This window comes from Coenobita brevimanus, chromosome 92 (genome assembly GCF_032717465.1).
Source record: "Coenobita brevimanus isolate Jiangsu-jjx chromosome 92, ASM3271746v2, whole genome shotgun sequence".
Classification (NCBI taxonomy): domain Eukaryota; kingdom Metazoa; phylum Arthropoda; class Malacostraca; order Decapoda; family Coenobitidae; genus Coenobita; species Coenobita brevimanus.
In genome coordinates this window covers 603,404-629,679 of record NC_137045.1, presented here as the reverse complement: position 1 = coordinate 629,679, position 26,276 = coordinate 603,404, and the positions used below count along the sequence as shown (strand labels likewise).

The following is a 26,276-nucleotide window of genomic DNA, read 5'->3' as shown; positions in this document are numbered from 1 at the left end:
ACTTGCCACTTTCCAAAGGTCTGGTCTCTTCCACCGTACTGCGTCATGAAGATGGCGGATAACATCGAGGTATGTTTGTTGACAGTCTGACCTTCTTGTGTGTATGTGATTCACAACACCATAGTATTAAAAAAAAAAACTGTCAACATGCATTTCACCTTGCTGCAAACCTGTCGTACTTTTTTGGCCGAGGCGACCCTGCATGTTTCCACTGGGACGACTGTCCTTTGGTTTCTGGGTCGTACCCGTACACCCAAGTCTCATCTCCAGTTATAACAGTCTTCAAAAAGTCTGGACTGCGATTTGCACACTCCAACATGTCTTTAGCAATGCTCATCCACAGAGCTTGTTGTTCACGTGAAAGGACCTTTGGAACAAACTTGGCTGCAACGCTTCGCATGCCCAAACCATCCGCTAATATTTTGTGTGCTGATCCATCGCTGATTCGAATTTCATTAGCAATTTCTCTGACAGTCAACCAACAGATTTCCCATGACCAAATTGCAGACTTTCTCCACATTTTTAGCACTCCTGCTTGTTTTGATGGCCTCCCAGGATGTGGATCGCTCTTGACTGACACTCGGCCATTTTTGAGGTGCTTGTACTGCTCCTTTATTTGTGTTACCCCCATGGCATCATTTCCCCAAACTTGCTGGATCTTCCTAACAGCTTTGGATATCACCAAGTTTTTGGTAAAATCTGATGCAGTAACACTGTGCAACTTTTTTGCTCATTGTGACAAGAGCAGGAACGCAACGAGTGTAAGGTGCACACCCACGAACACAGACTGACTGACAGCTACTGAGTAAATCGTGGCGGCTGGCATTAATAATGCATGCGCATGAAGGTCCAGTACTGCATCACACAAAACCCTGCCCCAATCCTCCAACTGGTCGGCGAGAAAAAAAAATGAGGTTGGATACTTTCTGAACAGACTTTGTACAACTGAGTATTCTGAAAATATCCATTCATTAACCTATCATCCACTCCTGTCTTGCCCTTATACTAACAGAGTGAAAACATATATTTTATATCTGTATCCAAGTAAAAGCTTTAAATATCTATAAATCATAACAATTCAAAGTATCAAGAATCTCCCTCAAACAGATTGTAAAGCACAAACCTCTAAAGAATAATGAACCATAACCTATGAAGGATTGAAATTAAAGGCATCACACACAGGTGAATAAGATTCATTTGTAACTACACCAGAAGCAGTAGCAGCAGCAGCAGAGGCAAGTGGTCAAATGGTTATATTTTTGTTTTTCTCAAATCATTCATCAGGCAATGCCAACCCATGCTTCGATGTCCTAGGATTAGCCCCCGAAGATAAAACAGTTTCATTTGGCAGGACACAGCACTTGAAGCCAGCCATGACATCACCAAATGGGCGCACAACATCGGCCAATTCGGAACTCACACAAAAACAGGAAGTTAAGATTCATGCTCACAAGGCAGTGAGTGAACAGTGCAAATAACAAAGGTATGACTACTGTAAATCTTTTTTTGTGAAATGTTGTTATTAACTGGAGTAAAAGTTAGCTGGTTTGTATGTTAGCAGATTTGTACAAGACTTTCAAAAAATTTTCCAAGGGACTCGTATACTGTACCGTGAAAGTTCTCTGGTGGATTTTATTTTTTCTTCCACAAATAACAACAGGAAGGGCTCTGAGAGAGAGAGAGAGAGAGAGAGAGAGAGAGAGAGAGAGAGAGAGAGGGGGGGGGGGAAGGGGAGCAGTAAGTATTGTGGGAGTCAGTGAGGAAGAGAGGACACAAAAGTTAAACATTAGTTAGTTCATTTTAGTTCTCTCTACTTATCTTGTTATTTTATGCATTTGGTCTGCATTTATACAGAACTGTTGATCAAAACCTGAAAAAAAGATAAATTCCTGTCCTAAAGGTAGATGGTGAAATATGAAAATGCTAATCAATTTACTGACTTTCTACCAGTGAAGCCTCAACCCATGCTAAGCTATGGTAGTAGTACTGTATTCTATGTTATCAACCAAGATGCAATAAAACTGAACCTTTTTTTCAGTCATAATCCTGATTATGATGCATTTCTTATTTATTCTTGCTACAACCAAGTGATTTTATTCAGGTTAGAAGGGACTTTTGAATCAGTGAGGTAACAGTAGATATATCTTTCATTAACCCCTGAACCACAAGGGATATCCCTTAAGCTGAATATGATCATTTGGTGGCAGCCTGATTAAATGAAAATGACATCACTGGACTGAACGGAATAACGAAGAATCAAAGTGCATGCATAATAATGTTTGTGTAAACTAGAAATCTCCACCCTTGAATGCACTATATGGCCATCTGCAAAGTTTGTTAAGCGACCACCACGTACCTTAATGCTGTTTGCTACTGGGGATGAATACAAACAACTACCTGAATTCACTTGACTCAAACTGGTTGTGGGTCATCAATAACTAGACAGTTATTTAAACAATCTTTAAGGTCTGGAAAAGTCCAACACTTTTCCATTCTATAATTTTAAACTTCGTAATAAGTCAACAATGGATGAGATTCCCTAGAAACTAACAATAAACTTATACTACTACAAATAAAGGGAAATGTCCATGTAAAAACTCAAACAAGAACAGGGAATGTCATTATTTGTAATCTACATTGAAATTAAACTTTCATCAAAATGGCAAAATATAGCATAAATCTACTGGTTTAAATAAATTTTAAATACTGTAATAACAAATTCAGAACTAAGATATACATGCAACTAATAAACAAATACAGAAACTGTCATGTCGAACACGTCCTTTAACTATATAATGAGTAGGGCATCTACATTTGACAACGAACTGACCTATACTAGACTGAGTTGGTATGGACAGATAACCACTGCTATCCACATCAGGGAATGTCAGTTCTGTACAGCCTCTCACATACATCTCATTCAAAGGATAACAACTTACAATTATGACTGCTTCATATACATCTACGTATATACAGTACAATACTTCTCTCCCAGCTACCAGATTTGTAACCTGTATCATCATCACATACCATTAGCCCAGGCAGAGATATTCCGCACATTTTTTACTTCACAACTTATCAACTGAAGTTAACCCATTGAATCCCATGACATATTTAGACTTTAGCATATTCCTGCTATCTCAGATGATATTCTTCAGCTTAGGAAAGATCACTTGGACTGAAGGGATTAATGAATGCTGTATATAACCCCCAAATTCCAAATGTCTATCCCAGGATTAAATGATTCATCTGATTATAGCATGAATTACATAAATACATCACCAAACTAAACGGGTTAATCCAGCGGGTAGCACTGCATTGCCATGTTAGATAAAGACTTAACTACTGGGCAATTAACATCTGGTCTCGTAGAGTCCCGAACGGCCGATGTAACGAACCCATTTGATAACGTCATGGTCTGAGTAGTTAAGCTTCGACTCGAACACTTTCAGGTAGCGCACCTTGAATCCTGATGGAGCAAACGGCACCTTTGGGAGTAAAAGAAAAAAGGGAAATTATTTATTTACACAGAATACATCATCATCCAAAGTTGAGGAAAACTTGCCCAGGTAGTATATTCTACTTTTCTAATACCTTCAATCTAATGACTATTTTTATACAGCATTTTATTCTTGCTTCCATCAAATAATTTCATTAAATTTATAAGACTTCCAATTATGAAGGGGTTACTGAAGGCCCTATCTAACTCTTCTGGTTTAAGATATCTTCTAAGCGGCATACACCTGTCTGGAGCGAGCAAGAATAAAATCAGAAATACATCCTCAGTTTGAAGGGATTAATGTACAAATACTACAGTTCTATACTACTACTACATATCTAAAGCTACAATACACTGAACTTAAGCAAAAAAGTGTTGTGCTCAGCAAGATTTACTTAATGCTGTGTCTCCTGCTTTCATCCACTGAGCTTGAGGACTCTTTTAAACTTTATTCCTTCTAACTCCTAATGATTCTGTTCACCTTAGGATAGATTCTTTGAACAGAAGAGGTCAGTTATATAGTAATCTTATGCCTCTTCTATAATTATATAAGGCCTTTCCTAATTTCAGTTAAACTGTCTAATAGAAATAAGAAAAAACAAAAAAATGACATCATTCAGAAAGAAAATGGTTTAACCGTGGCAGAAAACATGTACCCAGCAACACCAGTGAACAGCACTGTACAACAGCAATCTAATAATAATAAATATTAACTAACAACAAAAACATGCCAACTACTGTATAGGCTGATGATTTCACATATATGGCAAGCAAGAGGTAGAAACATTACACAGCTACAGTGCCACTTCCCACTGATGTATAGTGTGAAAACATTATACTTAGCAAATCTCTGCAGATACGTACTTCCTGCTTGCTGTAAATAAAAGGACCAGGAGCAGTGGTCTGAAAACTACTTTTCCTCCTTGTAACATTAAATCCCTGTTACATGTTGCCAATGTTTTCTAAAATATAACTTTTTCATACAAATGATACTGCATCTGGGAGGAAAATTAGTTATCAACTTTAATATGGGCATTGAAACCTAACAGGCAATACTTCTGCAACTGACTGAACAAACAACAGACAAAAGAGCATTAAAAAAAGTATTGGTACCTGTATATAGTGGGCTTTCTGTATCTGCAAATGGATTTGACAATCCCACAGCCCCATGTATGCTGCCTTTTATGTACAGTACATTTTAGATGCAGTAGCATCTCCTGGAGTGGCCCTGTTTGTCAGCCACTTAAGATTTTTTAAACGCATAGTGCTTCTCTTCCATGCACTCTAATGAAGCCCTGTATTGCGGCTCTGATGGTCCCATTTCTGGTACTTTTGTATTTTTATTTATTTATATATTTTTTTACTGTTAACTAATTTTTTAAATATTACTTAATCAAGTCCATGACCCTATTAACAAGCTGCTTTACTATATTCCCAATTACTTACAAAATTTCACTGAAATTCATTGAGAACTTTTGGAGACACTGTGCGACATGTAGGATGTGGATCTGCCCCCAAAATTTAATCAATTCTTACTTGGCCCGTTGCCCACCCTTCCACAGAATTTCATTGAAATTCACAGAGAACTTTTGGAGATATCGTGCAGACAAACAAACAAACACACAAACATAGGCAAATACATAATCTCCTCCAACTTCATTAGTGGAGGTAATTATCACCACTCTTTGGTCATGGTTCACTGTCCAAGTCATTATGGTCACCTCAACCCTAGTATCTTTTACCACCTGATTTGTTTTTGTGGTGATATTTGAAAGATAAAAGTGTACATTAAGAATCCAAGCAATCTTCGTGAAATAAATGCGGTAATCAGTGACATAGTAAGCAATATTCTCTAAGAAATGCTAAAAATTATATCAAAAGACTTGATGCAAAGAACAGAATACAGAACGTACATTCATCATGGTGGTGAATGCTTGCAGCACCTGATTTATGTTATCATTTACGTGGTTCATGCTACGTGTTTATTATCAGATTATATTTGTATATACTAACAGGTTTTATAACTAATATAGTTTCTAGTATTTGGGAATTATTTAGAATTCTTGAATTAAAAAAAATATATATATATATATATGCTTATACCAGGTCAGGCGGGTGACTGACATCATGGTGCTTGAGAAGTTAAAACATAAGTATGATGAGTATGTTTAGACGATATTGCCAAAATGAGAGAATGGCTATGACTAGTTTGGTGGGAAATGTACTGTATGTGTTTCTTTAAGTGAACATCAAAGCAGGAGAATAAAAAGCAAAGAGTAAAAGAATAGCAAGAGAATGGCAAAAAGAAAAAAAATGAACAACTCATGTGGGTAAGGAGATAAAAATGGCAGGTTGCACCCCCCTCATAACTCAGTTACCTGAATGGTTCTACCTCATACTCCATAACAATGACAGTACAAAAATGGCATACTCTGTGGAATGGAGGCCCAAATGATTACCTAAATGATGTATGGCAATTTTTTATTAGACTGTTGATATCTTCTATAACTTTCACCATTCTGGTGTTAATTTACAATTCTGTTATTATGGGATGAAGAATTACATGTGCATGCTCATACTACTTGCAGGCAATCAACTATTACTGATATATACCTTTCTAGTACAGTTATAAAATTATTTTAAAGAACATACCAAAGACCAAATCACCTTCTCACCTTGTGCTGTTGTTGTTAACATTGTTATACACAAAACAATTGTTTCCTTACAAGTGTTACTGCAGTTCATTATATTTATGCTGAAATTAAAAGCTGAGGAAGGAACACAGAGGATAACAATGCTCAGAACATATGCATGGAAGAATTAACAATATATACAAGTGATACTTATCCACAACCATAATAATGAAATTTGCCAAGATCATATTAAATCTGAAAGATTTTCAGTGCACTGAGATGCTAAATACTTGGCAGATTTCTTTGGATTTCTGAGGAAAAAAACTTGTGTACAGTCAAAACTTGTACTCATGATCAAATCATGAGTACAAGCAGAAAATCAGGAGTCCATTCTAAAAGATTCACGTACTGATACCGTATTAGTTTTTCCTCTCTGGCCTAATGAGATACCAAAAACATGCCATGTAACTGAGATAGAAAACTACTACATTATGAGTACTAAGCAATAAAAAATGAAAATACCAAAAATACAGTGAGGGCTCACTTAAGTACTTCAAAGTGAAATTATCACTACTATAAAATGATGTTATAGCTATTACAGTTTCATTCATAAGGTAATGAGTATCCACTACCAGTTAAATATGAGCTGAGTAACACTTAATTGTATGAAATTTAGGTGGGGGCGCTCCCCACCCACTCACTCGGTGTACTGCTGCTCTCGGGTGGCTGCCCTTTCCTCTCTTCCTTCCTTCTTCTCTTCCTTCCGTGTATGTCCCTCTTTCCATTCTTTCCTCTTCCTTCTGTCTACAGGCAGCTCTACATTGAGTGACAAGCCAAATGGTTTCCTGTACAACAGGAAACCATTTACAATACTGGGAGATAACCATATAACCAAACTACGGCGCCTGGTGGTTTAGTGGATAATTAAGGCACTCCAACCGGATTCAGCCTGTGTCAGTTTATATCCACGGGGTAGTTGGGGTTTATTGCTCACGTAATGCCACTCAGGGATGAGTGAGGCTGATCATTCTCATCTTAAATGTCAGGACCAACATGCCTAGCTCTGGGCTCTTACACTCCTCATGGAGCAACACAGGATTAGATGCATGTATGTAAGTAGGTACCAGCAGTAAGAATGCTGTTGCTTACTTCATACATTAGATGCAAGAGGAATATACACAGCAAACTAGGAGAACTGTACTTTTCTTTCTTATTAATACTTCTTGGTGTCAAATGTCAACAGTCATAGATCTCTTACAAGGTGCCAACTGGAGGTTGTTATCAAAAAGGGAATAATAAACAAATAAATAAATAAATAATAATAATAATAATAATCTAGCCCTGGGCTCCTACCTTCCTCATGGGGTGGCAAAGGATTGGATGATGGATGGATGGATGGATAATCATCATCAGCAGCAGCATAGTAAAGGGGTTGGTAGAGATTGTTTTAACTCATTCATTCACAAAAAGTCTCCCATTACTGTATACATATAGTCCTGCTCCTGCTTTGGTCAATGGGACAACTATGCAGTATTGGTTTTTATAAAGTCAGCAATCTATTTTTCATTCAGTTGTTCCATTCAAGAACCTGAGAGTCAGTTCTCATCCCACAGGTCACCCTTATTAAATATATGAGCACACTTAACCATTCCTGAATGCAATTCAAGTAAAGTTGGTTGTGAACCAAGGCTAAATGCAAGTGCAAGCTAGGTGTCAGCAGCTCACTGATTTATGTTACTGACCAGGAACTTTTTAAAATTTTACAGAGTTTTTGAATTAATTCTTAAAGCAGAGTGGAAATGCAGCACTCCTCTCCTCCACCTTAGCTGTGTTGAAACTAAATCCTCACTCTTGTTATACTTGCATGTGAGATGTGAGACTCATAAAAGTTTCACCCTTCTTCCATCCAAGTGTCTTCTTGATCTCTTTATAAGTGAAAAAGGTTTTTTGCTTCTGCAGAAATCTTAACTTCAAGATTGCTGAACTTGATCATAGAGTGTTTCTGTTGTAAATAGGTGAGCCTCCACAATTAAATAAAAGCACTCATACATTCCACATAGTAAGTTATGAAATAAAGAGACCAGTAGTCCTTTAATGCATCATTACTTTACATGAATGTTGAAAGCAAGTACAGTATCTCTAATCACTGACTGCAATACAATAGGCCATAATCTGAAGTGCAGTGGGTATTCTGATTAATTTAGCATGGTACTCTAGAAAAGTACTTAGTACGTTAGAGCAGGCAAAAAAGGAATGCACTGGCTTTCAAAATGAAAAATAATGGAAATTGGCAGGATAATATGAAAGACACAGAACTGCTGGGAAAACTTATACAATATAATGAATAACTCCAACATCATGGCATAAGTATACAACATATTAGGACAAAAAAAGAAGAAATGACAGGAATGATGAAAAGGAGACCAAGGAATGTAATGATAATGTAGGCACTGGGGCACTGCTTTTCATATTAGCCACCTTTTGAACAATCCTGAAAAGTAGCAAACCATTCAGCACCATTACTTCAGTTTGTTCATTTTAACTAGGCACAGATTTGTGTCCTTCTGTAGATTCTTTCCCACTGCTCAATGACTCAAGATAAAACTATGGCCTTATTTCCTTCTATTGCACTTCTTAGTGACTGGTATCATATTCTAGCATTAATTTCTTGTTAGAAGCCTGACGGCCAAACCGTAGGAGGGGCCTGATCAGTGACATTGATCCAGGTTTCGATTCCTTAATTTTCCCTACGTGTCAAGTGGGGTTGGTGGAGGATTAGTGCCCCTCCCTGTAAAACAATTAACTCTAAGCCCTTGGCCACCCTGTTTGGGATACATGGCGTCTGGCAGTGAATGAAAAAAAAAAATTTCTTGTTCTAACAAGGCATGTAAGGTGGAAATGGTAATTTTAGGCCAAGTTAAAATGGACAATGCATAGTATCCTTTACACAAGTAATGATTTTACGGCATATTTACAGATATTTGCTGTATATACTTATAACCTCTAAAAAAGCATAAATCACTTTTTTCATTGCAATCCTCAGTCAATGTACCAAAAAGCAGTAAGCAAAGACTTCTAGCAAGAAGCCAACCCCATCAGCAGTTGGAAAACATTATCCTCCCCATTTAACTAACCTAAATCATGCATAACTCCCGACCAACGCCCAGCCTTATCCAAATCCTTACCTCAAAGTTCATTGAGATAGGGGGTCGGGTCCACTTCTTCTTGGTGTCTGTCTGCAGAAGTTCTATCTCAGCAGAAATCTGAGACTCCTTCATTCCACCCATGCGTTTGATCCTGCAGGTGCACAGGAATTACAAATTACAATCTTATATAATGAATTCTTGTTATAAATAACATTTTATGTTCTTCTGCACCACTAAACGAAGAAAAGTTAAAGCAAAACTGTCTTTCATAAGTTCCACCATCACAGCCTCCAATGTCTTCCTCCCTCATGGGAACCTCCCAAAAGTGGATGGCTGTGTAAGAACCTCCTCCACTTTGTCCTTACATACCTCTCTCACTGTCTTAAACACTTCTCCTTCTCTCTCATCAAGATTCTTTTGCTCCATATACATAGTCTGCTTTTCTGAACACTAACCTCAGTCTCACTATCAGACTCTCTGGTCCTTATCAATGTACATTTTTTGAAAAATGTGTTCATATAATCTCAATGTACTAACTTTTATCCATTTAGTAACTCCACATTCCACTCCTGTTCCCATTTCTTCCATCCCAAAATACTAATAAACATCTCTATTACTGTATTTACACCATCCAATCTACCAATGCCTGCAGACATTCAAAAAACAGTGAACAGCCTGCACCCTAGAATGTTCTGTGTTACTCAATGTACAAGTTTCACTACCACACAAGAGGGTTGGCTGCAAAACAACTGTATGCAGAGTCCTCTAATTAGACTTCTAAACTACAATTAACAATACAAGAAAGGTTTCCAATTGCCCTTCTCCTCTGTGATCTTCCCCAAACCTCACTCTCCATTTTGCCATGCTTCCAGAAGACAACTCCAAGACATCTAAAACTACTCTCCTCAAACATCTCACCACCCATTTGTACCCTGAAATTCACTGTGCTCGTACCATCCTATTGTACTGCTTATATAAGCTCCAACATGCTTGCATGCATCAGCCTTTCTCCCCTCTCTCTAACCTATACTGCTTGCCATAATCTACTGTGTCAAATTCTTTCCTTTCAAATATCATTAGTTTGCCATTCACTTTGAATTTTCTTCAATAAACTACATTATTTTTGGTTGGCTTCTTTACTTGCTGTCCTCTTTTTAAATTCCTTGACTACCTCCTCTCTATACATACATGGAATAAGCAAGGCAATATATCACAATCCCTATAAAACTGATTTTCCAGCTTCACAGCACAAATTCTACAGAATAATGTGTAATATTTTGGAATACCCTGATTAATAATCATGACTGAATTATGTCATTATGTTACAGTACTTAATTTCATCTGTAAGAACCTTGTCTTTAACTGTACTACTATTTATGTTAGAGTACTATGTCTACATGCAATATAACTTCTGTGAGAGTACTGTCTTTAGCTGCATTATGTGGGGGCGCTCACCATTCACTCACTCAATGTAGCGTGCCTCGGGTGACTGTCCTTTCATCTCTTCCTTCCTTCTTTCCTCTTCTCTCTCTCTTTCCTTCTTTCTTTCCTCTTCCTTCTGTCCGCAAGTGCCTCTACACTAAGTGACAAGCCAAATGGTTTCCTGTATACCACAAAACCATTTACTATGCTGGGTGGTAACCATATAACCAAACTATGGTGCCTGGTGGTTTTAAGGGTAATCAAGGCTCTCCAACCGGATTGAGCCTGTGTAGGTTTATATCCAAGGGGTGGTTGGGGTTTATTGCTCACGTAATGAAACTCAGGGATGAGTGACACTGGTCACATCATCTTAAATGTCAGGACCAACATGCCTAGCCCCGGGCTCCTACGCTCCTCATGGGGCAACATAGGATTGGATGATGGATGGATGGATGGATTACTTCTGTTAGAGCTTTGTCTTTATTTGCAACAATACTTTTGTTAGAGCTTTATCTTGAAGTGCAATATTACTTCGGTGAAAGAACTATTAACCAAAGGTAAGATTTTGTTTCCATCACATGTGACAATGTTCTACAAAATCATTCCATATGTAAGATTACCTCAAAAACAATATATAGTGTGTTTTTGTAATTAAACGTTTATAAAACTTTTACACCCTTTAACATTTCTATGACACTCTAATGACTGAACTGACACAATTGTATAAAACAAAGTTTTCACTTACTTCCAGACAATAGCATTTTCTGAAGCTTTGTACTTTGCCTTCCCCTTCATGCAGATCAGCTGAACTCCAGAAGTGTTGAGTGGTGTTGGGATCCGAACCTGGAACATGGGACACATAAGAATGGAGTGCCTTAAAATCAAAATTTATTTTCTTATCATTATCCTAATCCAAAATCCATAGTTCACAAGGGGTGGGGAGATTCAGAGAAAGTCTTTTTCTTATTTCTTTGGGAGGAAAAAACAACAATGATGCCACCTGCAGTACAGTCAATCTCCAATGCAGATTACTATGTCTATGAAATTTCCAAAGTGAAAGTTCTATTCTGGGGAAAGTTCATTTCACTTGTTCATTTTCTGGTTCAATGTCCTCACTGTCATCGCTTTCTGCCTCTAACTCACGCAACTCTTCAGGTGTGTCCAGGGCTTTACATATTAAACAAATGTTTTCTTGAGTACAAAGCCAGACAAGGCCACTGTTCAACTGTTACCTTGAACAACCGCAGAAAGACTGAGACTGGCCACTTCCTTTTACTCGTGGCTAACAGAACAATCCAATGAGAATCAAGCTTCCCTACTCACAAACACCTGGATCAGTGAGAACACTGTTTCTTAGGGCAACATCAGTAGCCTGTGAGGACGGTTGACAGGCAGTATGTCTGCACTCCTTTTGAATATTCTGAAATTTTCTTGTAGCCTAGCTGTGATCAAGGCAATTTTACCCATGGGATGGTAGATTTTCCATTTTTTTATATGTCTACAATCAAGAAAAACCAAACACTGAACAATCAAGGTGGTTTGACTGTAGTCTGATGAGACAGAGTGACAGACAGACAGTCAAGAGAAACAGATGATGGATATCTTTACTCTCTCAATGGTTTAGAGAGGAGTATGATCATGCTAAAAGATACATGCCTTTCAGGTTCCTTGAACGTTGTGTGAAGCAAGAATCTCACCTCAATTTTCTGTGCAAGGAGTGACGACTTGAAGTTGCTCTTGATCACAACTTTCACCTCCATTTTTGTGCGCCCCACTTCACGTACCAGAGGTATGACACGGAAAGGCAATGAGATGTCCTTAGTTGTTCGGTATCTGTGGAGAGAGTTACAGAGGCACGAATTCATCAGACAATCAATCCGTGCTTTCATTTTATCCATCAATTGGATCAAGCACCATTTCCTGCTATCAGCAATAAAGTAATTTTGACTTTATCAAAAAATTGGGAAAAAAAAAAATTAGATGAGAAAACAACATGAGTGCAGAGTATAGTAAGCTAGAAACACATCATATTCTAGACATATAATATAAACTTAAATTCAACCAATTTACAAACTAAAAGCTTCCTATACCTATTCACTGTATAGTTTTGCTTCTCATGAGGTACTACTGTACCGTATTAAGGTGGACACCATCAACCCTGTGACGTATTATCATGAGTAAAATGTGACTACAAGCTTGCAGCCCACATTAGTGGGCAATTAAGGCAGTCCAATCAGACTCAGCCAGTGCAGGTTTATATCCATGGGGTGGTTGGGATTTATTATTTATGTAATGCCACTCAGACACGAGTGAGGTTGGTCACTCTCGTCTTAAATGTCAGGACAAACTTGCCTAGCCCCAGGCTCCTATGCTCCTCATGGGGCAACACAAGATTAGACGATGATAATGATGATGATGATGGTGATTATGATGATGATGATGATGATGATGGTGATTATGATGATGATGATGATGATGAAAACTGTTGATAACTTGTGAAAAACAAGATGAACCTGATTTAGGGAAAATCTTCAAGGACAACCACAACTCTTACATGGTGACTATGCTGCCATCTGGTGTCTGGTGGTGAATATAATTTAAGAGTCCTCAATGCATGCATGGCTTTTTAGGATGATGAAGTGCTTGTAACTTTTTATTGGCCATTAATTTTTGTAATTTCATATTCTCTTTTCATAAATAATGCTTATATTTTACATGCAATCATGGTAACTGAGGACAAACCCAATTGGGCCAAACTCAATAGAGGAGGAGAAGAATAGACAGAAGCATTATCTAGTGTGCACATGTTACATATAGGACTGTTTTACAGATTCTCATTTTTATATGGTAAACTGATGAATCATACTGAAGAGAGATACTGAGAGGTGAATATGCACAGTACTTACTAACCCACCTGGTTCAAACATAGTAAATTTGCAGAAGGGCAGACAGATGTAATTTGCGGTGTTTATATACGTGACTGTGGTACAGATTTTTACCATTTTAGTTTTTGTATTTAGTAATGGTGAAACTACTGACTGATGAATAGCACTGAACAGGGATACTGAAAGGTGAGTGTACATTGTGAATATGACTATACCAAGCTATGGTTTTAGTGCGTGATGGATGTAAAAAAAAAAAAAAAAAAAAAAAAAAAAAAAAAAAACTCACATTTCCTCTTCCAGAATTAAGGTACATCTTAAATAATGCAGTATCTTATATACCCCAAAAATATGGCACTCTATGGGTGAGACGTTAAGGCATGACTTGAATTTGAAACCATTCACTGTTTCTCTTCAACCCCCACATACTCTGCACAAGTACAGATACATAAAAACATACATAATCTGCATAGGCTACTGAATATGTATCTATATCTATTTATCTATCCATCCATCCATCCATCTACCTATCTATATCTCTCTCTCTATCCATCCATCTATCTATCTATCTATATCTATTTATATTTGTAGGCTATAAATATATATATATATATATATATATATACATTCTCTCTCTCTCTCTCTCTCTACAGTATTCACATACAATACCTCATCAATTCAAATTCCCCATCAGGAGGAACAAAGGATATGGAGTGCTCTGTTTCAAACTTTGACAGCTTGACACACTGATGGAACTGGCAGTCGTCAATGGCTATACTTGTTTTTCCAGAGCGCTGTGTTTCATCCGACGAACCTAAAAATATGCAACAAAATTTAATTCTCAAAAATAAATACAAAACAACTTAAGGATACAGCTAACTTTAACCCATAAACTGAAAATGGCATTCCAGAATGCACACCCTCCCCCTAGCTCCCCCACACCTTCACCCTTCCCCTCTCTCTTCACTCCCTCCCCACTCACCTTCCACTTCTTACTGACCTATCCCCAACCTCCCCCACCTCTCCCCCCCCCCACTGCACCACAAAATATTGAATTTCAAGACACTTCAGCTGCTAAACTATGGCACATATTAATCTAAAAATAGACAGACATATGCTTCCTCACATCCTCTATCAAGAGGTATGAGGAAAAATGAGTTTGGGGAAACATATTTTGCACAATGGGTGCACAACAGATCTTCCCTCTCTCACAGTTTGCATGCTGAAATAAAAATGTATGAGCTTAACTCCTACAGCAATGAAATCTTTTATTTTTTTCTAACTAGTTACTACCTGAGATATGTATTATTATTATTATTTTTTTTTTTTTGGGGGGGGGATGTCAATAAGGGTTTGTCAAACTACTGTAGTTTAGTCTAGTAAAAGTGAAATATTATACTCAGAAGTTACATGCAGAATAAATTCTGTATTCAACATATAATATCCTGCTGTGAACCTAGCGCATAGACCATTGCTTAATACTGACAAATGTCTCAAGTTCATTGTACTTTAACTTTGAAATGAGAAAAAAAACTGAGTACAATATATTCAGTACTTACAGTGTATAATAAAATTCTGCATAAGGTACATCATGAAGCCAGAGAAGCCAACTATCAAATTTACTCTGAATTTCTAGTGGGAACTTTCTTCACCTCTTAAAAGAGGTGATTAGTAGTGCTCAGGTTAGTACTTTAGGAATAAATCAAATTGAAATGTGATCCAGTATTGTGAGGTATGAAAACTCTTCCTACAAACTAAAATGTTTACAAGTTCAACTACTCATGTTGCCTAGTTCCCCAAATCACTGAAGTTACTGGCTACAGCAACAGTCTGGCCTGCCCAACACAAAGTGCAAAAGACTCCATCCAACTGAACAGTTGCTGGTAATGACAGCATGGGTAGCTGCTCTTCCATCACACATATGTTGGCTTAGAAGTTATCAGTGGATAGATTGTGATACTTTATGTCCTTACATTTTTTATAAACATTCTGGGACAAAGGTTCACTTACTATTCCAATGTGCTTATTTCACACTTTTGGTTATTTCCATCTCTTTTCCCTCCCTACAAAGGGAATCATTTATAGGCAGAGAAACATACCACGCATCTCTCAGCTACTAAAGAGCAGTCCCAACTAAACCCAGACTGAATGAAGCAATCATACTGGAAAAAACAAAACATAAATTGATACTGAAAACCAATGAACAGTACAATTAACAGACCAGTACCCACCTCTCTTTGCATCCATGACAATCTTATCATTGATGCCAAACTTGCACTCAGGCATCCCTGACAAATAACTCTTCATCACCACCTTTCCAGCTACATGAGCTGACAGCACCTGACCTGCACACCACACAAAAGTTAGTTAGTTATCCTAAAAACCAAATACAGCACTAACAGTTTCTCTAGTACATACAGTACATGTAAATTTCCAAGAACCTCAACAAACTCTTTCTATTTGATACTCTACATTCATCCATTCATCATCCAATCCTCTTCTACCCATCAGATGCATAGTGGCCTGGGGATGGTCTACTCAGTTCAGGACTTTAAGGTAAGTGACCAGCCTCGTCTACCAGAATGGCATTATGTGAGTAACTGACCCTAACCAGCCCTTGGATGTAAACTTTTGCAGGCCCCATCCAGCAGGTTGTCTTACCCTACTACTGTATATCACTAGGCATCATATAGTTATATGCTTACTACCTAGTGTAGTAAATGATTTCATCAGTTCCAATAAACCTTTTGATGACTTGTCAGTGTAATCACTTTCAGACAGCACCACACCAAAAGTGTGTATGGTGGACACCCCCACCTACCATACAGTAAAACCTCATATATTGGATTGTACTACATTTTAACAGACTTCTTTTACTGGATACTTTAACCTGACAACTGTTTTGCCACACCTCAGGCTGTGCAACTTTTACATTCTTCAATCTAATTTGTATCAAAAGGTAATCAGAGGACCGCAGTATTAACCCTATCAGGTTTCTGGACTGGGCAGATTATGTCTGTGCAAGAGTCAGCCACTCTCACGCTGACCCACATATTTGTCGTGCAATATTTTTCTTTGATTGCTCTGTGTAAACACAATTTTCATGACAATGTTGATTTTCAAGATAGAATGATGCAAATTGCATATGGCCACTCTCCCTCTTCTTTGACAGTACTGCCACCAACTCTGGATATCATCATGTTTGTTTTATCTGCATTTACTCTAAAGCCCTTGTACCCCTATCATCACTCCACTTCCTATATCTTTCCTCCGTCTCCCCTTCGTTCTCTGCAATCAACACCAAATCATCAGCATACAACATCTCCCACAGGAGTCCATTTCTGAAGTCACGTGAAAAGGCTTCAAGTACCATGATACACAACAAGGGACTCAAATCTGACCTCTGCATAGAATGTTCACAGAAAACTCATCACTCAAATATCCATTCTCTTACCTGGGTGCCACATACATGGCTATAACCACCCTAGTCAGCCACAGCATGTATGAAAAAGAAAAAAAAAAGTACTATATGCCCACCATAACGGGGGAGGTAGGCAACAGTATCAATAAGAGATCATAAGAGCAATGGAATGTGAGTCAACATAACTTCATGAAACACAGACACTTTTCCTTCCTAAACAATATACCTCATTTATCTTTCAACAGTAGCCTACCCTGAGGAGACATAAGCAGGTTGACGTATTCAATGACATCTAGGAAGAGTTCATTGCGGCGGTACTTGATCCCCTCTCGCCGCCATCCAATCTGACCTGTCACCTGAAAAGACATGAAGAAGTGAGATTAATGAGTCTGTCCATCCATCCATCTATCACCTTACCCTATGCCACCCCAAGTGGAGCAAGATGGTCATGACATTTAAGATGAGAGTGACCAGTCTCACTCATTCCTGAGTGGCATTATGTGAGCAATAACCCCAACCACCCACTGGATATAATCCTACACAGGCTCCATCCTATTGGAGCGCCTTATTTACCCACTAAATCAACCACCGCCATAATTCGGTTATACGGTTCCCACCCAGCGTAGTAAATGGTTTCCTGGTGTATGGGAAACCAATGGCTTGTCCCTCAGTGTAGTCACCCATAGGCAAGAGGAAGAGGAAAAAGTGAAGGAAAGAAAGACAGAAGAGGGAGTGTAAAGTCACCCATAGGCAGAAGGAAGAGGAAAGAAAGAAGGAAAGAAAGACAGAAGAGGAAGGAAGAGAGGAAAAGGCAGACACCCAAAGAAGCACTATATCCAGTGAGTGGATGATGAGCACCCCCATCTACCACATCATTATTATGTTAATTTCATGTTTTAAAAATAAGCCCCTGTCTTAAAAGTTACTGCCACCAAAAAGTAAATAAGTAACACAAATAAATTTCACCCCTTTTGTGATGCACAAGCTCAAGGCTAGGCTGCTGCTGTCCAATGCATTTAAGGGTATGGTGGATGATCAACCTACTCTCCTGGGTGTAATTACGAGTACATGGTTGAAAAACTTCTGGTCACCTCTAGGAGATCACACCTATGCAAGGTAATCACTTCAATGGAGGTAGCCTAACCACTAGTCAATCAGGCACCTGAAAGTACATGATTTTTAAAAATCCTGGGAGAGAACTCTGCTCACCTGAGAAGTTATCTGTGACTGTTCCTCCTTACTGGCTGTCTTGATGCCTTGCTGAGTGATGAATGTCTTAAGCACCCCAGTGTCTGTGTTCTGAGGGTACCCAAAGTCAAGGATCTCTGAAAGCAGCAGAAAAAAAGGGGATCTCAATAAAATAAAAAAGGTAGAGACAGTTAGCATGCGCAAATACTACAGTAACTACACTACATTGCAAACATTTGAGGTGCTCCAGGATACAATTTACTGAATGCCAAGCACTCAAGGGAGAAAAACAAATATCAAAATGGAATACTTTGTCATACTTTTTTTTTTTTTCTTTCACTTAAGGTTGTACATGTTTTTCCTATCATGGTATACATGGAAATAAATCATGTAAATTTCCTTATTACTTACAAACCATACAGAGTATACAGCTCTGAAACAGCCTGAATAATTGTGTCTATCATGATGAACTTTATATATACATTCACTTATTTCGTCTCTGCTTAACCTCTGAAGCATGTTTGTTTTGTACCAGTATGAAACGGGCTTCTTTCCTCCTATCTGTTATCTGGCCGCCTCTCTGCTCCCTCTCTTCCTTGTTCTGGCCGTCTTAAGGGCAAGATAAAAATCCCCAAAAGCCTGATACCAAAGTGTAGACCGGACACCAGTTTTTCAAAGCGTAAGAGTAAAATGTGGTGCTGTCATCAGGATTGGTTTCCATTTCCCTAGTCACTGCAGGTTTAACTCTCCAGTGTTTAAAATTTACATGTACTTTAATTTTCGAGCTGCAACAGCTTCAAGTGCCAGTTGCCAGCCATGTCCACACATGACAGCTCCCTACCTCTCATGCTAATGTTTTTTCTTTCCCTTTGATATGAATGACATCCTGAAATATGGTGGTGTCTAATATAATGTCAATACTGTGTTTCTCCTAGTTAATGCATAATGCAGTTAAGTTCCAGAGGTTTTGTCCATTGTTGTAAAACAACAAAATCTTTATTTTAAACACAGGACATGCTTAACATAAGAAGGTGAAAAACACAGGGTATTCTAAAATATGGGTATGCCAGGTTTAAGTCAATATCCATAACCAGGGCAAGCATTCCCAGACTACAACAAAAAATACAGAATGAGTACAGGCGGAGAGATCAGAAAGGAAAGCAACTGGAAAAAAAGCTCCAAATGCCATCATTTGATGTATAGTCAACAGTCACCTATTCACACCAATGCATTTTCTTATTTTTAATTAGCTTGCCTTCTGTAATGTATGCTGCATTCCTTCATGTACAAATTAATGATGTATGTTGCAGGTTACCAGTTAATCCCTGGGGGACGTAATATGATGTACACATCTTTCCCTCTATTTTTCCACTTTCTTCAACTCTTACTATACTATATAATATCAAGGCTCTCGCTGTTGTTGCATAACCCCATTTAATCTGGCCAAGCAGACCTATCTACCATAGGCAAGCAACCACCCTTGCAGGGTCGTCTCATGCAGTGAACTGATGTTCCCTTGGAGCACATAGAACCCTTGCCACAGCACGGTACAGGGAAGAGTGTGAAGGTGTAGTTCTAGGACAGATGCCACATTTGTCTCTCTCCACCTGGTGAACAAAGGCACCATAGCAGGCTCCACATGATCCCATTATCTGGATACACAGTTACCACCCAGCACTGTAAATAGTTTCCTGGGTTACAAGAAACCATTAGCCTTGTAATTCTGGTCAGTCTTGGCTGAGCCACTGAACAGTAAGGAGAGCTGGCTCTGCCTCTGTAAAATCTCAGAGGCCCTTTGATCTCCAATATTGTAAGTTCTAACTGCAAATGGCACCATTACTACAGTACAATGACAAAAGCTACAGAGGTCTTTCTGGTGTCTGCAGATGGAAGAATAAAGTATTTTATTATGTTCTTGGTTATATATTGTGTCCCATCCAACAAAAAAAGGGTAGGAGTAAAATATGAGCAAAAATGAAAAATTTGCCCATGGTTTAAGGGCCAAGTTCCATTTCAAACCATGGCTCCATATCAAAGTAACATATATACTAAAACAATGCCTTTGCTGGTTACAACAATATATGATTAAAGAAAAAGCATAAATTGTACACGGATTAAAGATTGGAAACATATACTGTACATAGTGCATGCAGTCAACCAAAAAACATTAAGCCTCACCATCAAGGAGTTCATAGATGAGTACAAAGTTGTTCTTCACATTCTCTTCAGATATCTTGCCAAAATAGCTACTCATCACCTGTAACAAGAATATCTCTGTGACCAACGATAAGTACTGATATATAATAACCAAATATAATAAAAGAAGGTAACACATGATAACTAAAATGTTAGAGAGGCAGAAATACGAACAAACACATCAGTTATCTGATTGATGAAAGCAACAACTTGAAGTTCCGTATGTTCCAGCTGATTGACTCATTCCAGCTTTAATATCTTAAACTTGTTAACACTGCCACAACATAAGAGCCTGTATGCTGCTACCTGTATTAACAATCCAACAGTGAGTAAACATTCATTTGATAATATATTGGCAGGAAGGCAGTGGAAATGGATGTTGTCAAGAATGCACTGATATTTTTTTGTACTGATTCAACAGAAATAAAGGACCCATGATGCAACAAACAACTTAACATCACAAAACTGAAGAACACATAGCCATCTTGGGTCGATGGTGTACTGTATATATATGCTTACAATACTCTTAACCCGTTAACTGCTCTATACAGCCTGGGCTGCTCCGAGTGCGACTGCTCAATACAGCCCTGGCTGTGCAGGTGAATTTCGAATATAGTGTCATGGTGACCAAGGCCGACCCATGCAAGCATGTTTGACCCTTCAAAACCGATACTGAAACCGACACCAAAAAAGAAAACGAAAACCATACATTCCGATAGGGAATCAGAAGCTTCGATGTTCATCCATGGCTTTACCAAGGTAAATATTGAGCTCATATTTAGTTACTATATACTTTAGCATGTGTTCTCCCAGTTCCTAAGAGAAAATTTGGCGTTTGGGAAATTTCATTTTTACCCCTATGTCTGCGCACCGCGGACACCTCCAAAAACCCGCCATGCGCAGTTAACGGGTTAAATGATAACGGTAAACTGTTTTGGCGTACTGTACAGTACCGTATTATTATGTTATTCAAGTCCTTATGAATAATATGAGAATTAAGGTACATTAGTCTTTAACATCCTAAAAAGCCATAGAAATAATTTTTACGGTACGTTATGCACTGTGTCACTACAATACCAAAATTTCATCTCTTATTCACAGAGGGATACTAGTATAAACAGTTCACTAGAAACACAAAGTAGGCTAGCATATACAAAAACAAGTAATTACAAATTGAGCACAGTAATCCTTAGGGAGTCTTTAATTTAAATGAAGATGGAGCTGGCTGAGTACATTATAAACACAGAAATTAGTCTTATCCTTACCTCAAGCATCTTGAGCAAAAACTCAAACACCTGAGAAGCATTAACATTCTGCTTGGTGACTGCTGCTACCCAGATGTTGGCCCGCTGAAAACAATTAAAATTAATAAACTACTACTCTGTACTCTACCTGAGTGAGAGTTTATATCCCCCCCCCCCCCAAGAAAGAAAGAACAAAAGGATGAAAGCCAAAACAGGCTATCTCATCCAAAGACAGCTGAATAAAAAAGAAAACACAGTACATTCATGGTTTCATTTTGTGCGGTGTCTGTGATGGGTGGGTGCAAGGAAGATGATGTGGTGTTGGGGATGGACTGTGGGATGGTGCTGATTTCGTGTGAGCGGTGTGTCGGGGAGAGCATGTGGAGATTTCCGGGGATGAGGGGATCGAACTTGCTGGTGAGTCTCTTGGGTGTGAGGAGTTTTGTTGTTTGGGAGGCATGTTGTGTGCTGGGGGTGAAGCTGGAGCTACCTCTGTGGCTGAAGTGGGGAGTGGTTGGGAGGGGTTCAGGGAGCTGTCGCCTCTCCTGACAATGGAAGAGCTCTCCCTCTGTGCTATGGGATCTTTGTATGCAGCATGTGTTAGGAGTGTAATGCTGTATGGCTGTGAGACCTGGGAAGTAAAGGAAGAGGGTATTCCCAGGCTCAAACATACAGAAATGACAATGATTGGATGTGCAAAACGTCCCTGAGAGCAAGGCTTGGAGGGGGCTAGGTTTATGATGTAACAGTTGAGGAGGTAGGATGGGACTGGAGTGTATTGGTGTTGTGATGAGGGGAGGTAGACTGAGATGGTGTGGGCATGTGGAGAGGCTGGGGGATGATAATTGGGTGCGGAAAGTGAGAAGTGTTAATGTTAGGGGTAGGGTTGCGAGGGGCAGACCGAAAAAGACCTGGGACAAGGTCACTGAGTGTGACCTCAGGGATAAGGGACTGAATAGGGAAGCTGCCAGAGATTGAGCAGCATGGAGGCCGCCTGTAGGTGACCAAGGCCAATGCATGCAAGCATGTTGGAGCCTTCAAAAACAAACAAACAATGCACATACAATGCAGCATGTGTGTTTGAAGTTAATATTTAAAGTGGTTACATCATAATTCACTAAAATGTCGATTACATTGTGCTTTAACGTGACACAAATCATGCAAATTAAATATTTTAGGAGACTGCTTCTTACCATTAATTCAGCTTTTGTTAAATGTGAGTAAAAAACAACAGATAATGACATCTGACAAGTGCCACTGCACAGTTATGGGATACTGATTGTATTTTCACTTGCCACAGAACTTCAGAATCTTATCACACTGCTCTGCAAAATCGGCTCTTTCAAGTTTCCAACACCACAACTGTCTCTGAGAACGCTTGCAAAGATAGTTGTTAACTCATTTCAATCAGCAACTTACAGAACCTCTGGATATTATCAGGACTGATGTCATACATGGTCATGTTGACGTCATCACCATCATCTCATAATGTGCATACACTATGTTCTTTGGGCTGAACTGTTATGTCTTTCATTCCTTCATTCTTTCCTCTTCCTTCTGCCTGTGGGTGACTCTACACTGAGTGACAAGCCAAATGGTTTCCTGTACACCAAGAAAGCATTTACTATGCCAGGTGGTAACCATATAACCAATTTTGGTGCCTGGTGGTTTAGTGGGTAGTTATTGTGCTCCAATCGGATTGAGCCGATGAAGGTTTATATCCATGAGGTGATTGGGGTTTATTGCTCATGTAATGCCACTCAGGGATGAGTGAGGTGGGTCACTCTCATCTTAAATGTCAGGATCAACTGCCTAGCCCTGGGCTCCTACTGTACACTCCTCATGTGGCAACATAGGATTGGATGATGGATGGATGGATGGTATAATTTTATGAATTATGGTACACTATATGATAAACAGTTTCATATGACTCCACTAGGGTAGCAACTATAAACGTCAAGTTGCTAGATACTGTGACTCTTCCATCAAGCTAGCAATACTGGAGTGGCCCAAGAGGGACACACAAGGGAAGCTGGAGTGCAGGCCACATAAGAATGCAGGAAAAGGTTATGCGGGCAAGAACAATGCATCATGTGGAACTACAATGATGCTTTTTGGCACTTCTCAAATGTTTCTGAAAAATGACCACCTGCTCACTGTTAACAGCCACACCAGACAAGAGCAGGCCATACAGAAAGGGAGAAGCTACTGTACTATACTGTACTTTTCTTGTAAAAGTAGTCACTAATGTGTAGATATTCCAAAAAGACTACGTATGACTTACCTTAATATGAAAGAAACTGGTGCGTGCAATGTTGGTGACCGGTGAACGGACCTGCTGGCGAGCATGGATCACATTCACTCGGAAGGCATCTACAGCATTACGCCCAATGTCATCACGATACACACGTGAGATGAGCACCTCCCCCTTGTGGTTGTATATGAACAACCCACCCAACATCTTGAAGGTCCTGAAAATATTATTATATGGGCATTCAACTAATATAACAAGCACTCTGTAACAAGAACAATGTTTTGATCCATTCAACTGGCCTTCTAATATTTCAGCATTCTCTTTGCTATTTCATCTTTGGTTCCTTAAAAATCACTTGATTTTGCACAGAACTGTTTTTACCTGCTGTACTGTACAATGAACCTTCTATAATTCAGTACTATGTTGTAATATCCTCCTAATTCTATTTCTCTTTAAAAATCCAACTGGTGAATGAGAATATAAAAAAATCAGAAATCCAATGAACTCTCATTCACCAAACATATACTGTATACACTTCTTGGTACAATACAGTGTGGCTACCACCAATGTGGAACACAGGCCTATTCCCATAAAAGTACTGTAGCTAATGCTTTATGATGGAGGTGTGGATGAAAAGTTGCTTGTTCAGAACATCCAAAATTTGACCTGATACATCATTTTTTCATTCATTCATTGCCGGACGCCATGTATCCCAAACGGGGTGGCCAAGGGCTTAGAGTTAATTGTTTTACAGGGAGGGGCACTAATCCTCCACCAACCCCACTTGACACAGAGTAAGGTGGGGCGGCCGGGGACTCTACTACAGGTGTACCGAGTTCGACCCAAATGATTCCTCGACCTGATACATGCATTGTCTAAAACCTGATACCGCCATACATGGACAAAATGTAACAGTGCTCACATTAATGAATTATGAAAATTTTACAACAGGGAGTACAGTAGGTTTCATAACTATACAACTCATTTATAACCCTCAAATTCTGTAGAAAGGACATTTTAAAATTTCAATGTTTTTATATCTTTTACAAGTGGTGAAAAGCATTATAAAAAGCAGTGTTTGTTTACAGATGGATGCAATCTTAAAGTGAGTGAAAACAGACAGATGCCATCTTAGAATGTCATTTTTGAACGAAATTACCCTTATCAGTGCCTCTTTATCCAAACTTAAATTTTCAGAGCCCATAACTCTAAACCAACCTAACCTATTTTAGGATAACCTTACCTAACAACCTAACCTTATCTAACCCTTATGCAATCATATGTTCCTTGTTTATGGATGGATCATCTTCATACTCAAAAATACATTTTTGTACACCTTTACAAATTCACTGACTCAGTTCAGAGGTAGGTGAAAACTTTTGGTACTATAATTTTTAAAAGCTGGTCGAGATACCTTAGGGATTACCCTATATACTATTCTCAGTAAATGTGAAAAACCTTGGCAACATAAACAACTCTCAACTCTGCCCTATGCATGAGACTCCCCCAGTTAGGACCATACGAATTTTTGATAGGTTACATAGATTGTTTTAAGTCTGGGTGTAAAAAAATGTTTGCATGGATTACCTATTTTCCCACACTCCTTTTTAATATTCCAAAACCAGTCCCTGACAGTGTTTCATGGAACCCCTTCCCTCATTTGTAACCATCATAGCCCTCCCCACTTTGCAGCTTACGGAGAGAGTAATATTTTCTCTATACGAAGTCGTACTTCAAAAAGTGTCTCAACACTTTAAAAAGCAAAAACAAAAAATGGAAATACCAAAGTTTCATGCGTTCATTCTACTACAACAGTGAAGAGACCATTTCCCGTTATTTATTCCATTTAAGCCTTTCAAGGTTTGATTATTGATTACTTCTTACCATAAACAATGTTACCACATGCATCATGCGCTAATCATACTTGTTAGTGCGAGAAATGACACTTCAGCCCAGCTGATGACATCCAAAGGGGGCGTAAACACCTATTCAAGTCGGCCGTTTCTCACATTGGGGCTTAATTCTAATAATTAAAAGCATTAATTGTATTCACATACATATCTAATATACTAGAACGTACATAAAATCAATAAAAATTATATCTAACCTTTAAAAAATGAGTATTTCACAACATCATCTTGTAACTCACGGTAGGCGGATCAATCTACTATCAACGTCTGCCATCCAAGTACGAAGATCCACCTGCGATTTTATGCATGGTAGGCATTTTACGGTTTTATACAAATTTCCACAATGCATAATATTTGTATAAATAATATCTTTACATTATTGACCATTATGAGAAAAATTGTTAATGAAATGTGACGTCACTGCCTGAGACTCTTGGACATGTAAAGACCTACCTGAGACTCTTGGACAGGTAAAGTGCGG

General features: G+C 38.6%; 1 protein-coding gene across 2 annotated transcripts; it reads right to left on the bottom strand.

Annotated features, from left to right (window-relative positions):
* Nucleotides 1-1,177: 1,177 nt before the first annotated feature.
* AP-2mu (adaptor protein complex 2, mu subunit) lies at nt 1,178-26,054 on the bottom strand. 2 transcript variants are annotated; one of them, XM_080282158.1, is made up of 12 exons: nt 25,993-26,054; nt 23,916-24,102; nt 21,653-21,736; nt 20,370-20,448; nt 18,213-18,328; nt 17,257-17,359; nt 15,814-15,927; nt 14,252-14,396; nt 12,398-12,533; nt 11,446-11,543; nt 9,318-9,429; nt 1,178-3,488 (listed from the first exon to the last, which is right to left on the bottom strand). In XM_080282158.1, exons 2-12 carry the CDS (start codon nt 24,090-24,092, stop codon nt 3,354-3,356), a joined length of 1,299 nt encoding a protein of 432 aa, XP_080138284.1. In that variant the 5' UTR covers nt 24,093-24,102; nt 25,993-26,054; the 3' UTR covers nt 1,178-3,353. The 2 variants fall into 2 exon arrangements, with proteins under 2 accessions (XP_080138284.1, XP_080138285.1); XM_080282159.1 differs by having other exon boundaries at nt 26,035-26,047.
* Between the last annotated feature and the right edge of the window lie 222 nt (nt 26,055-26,276).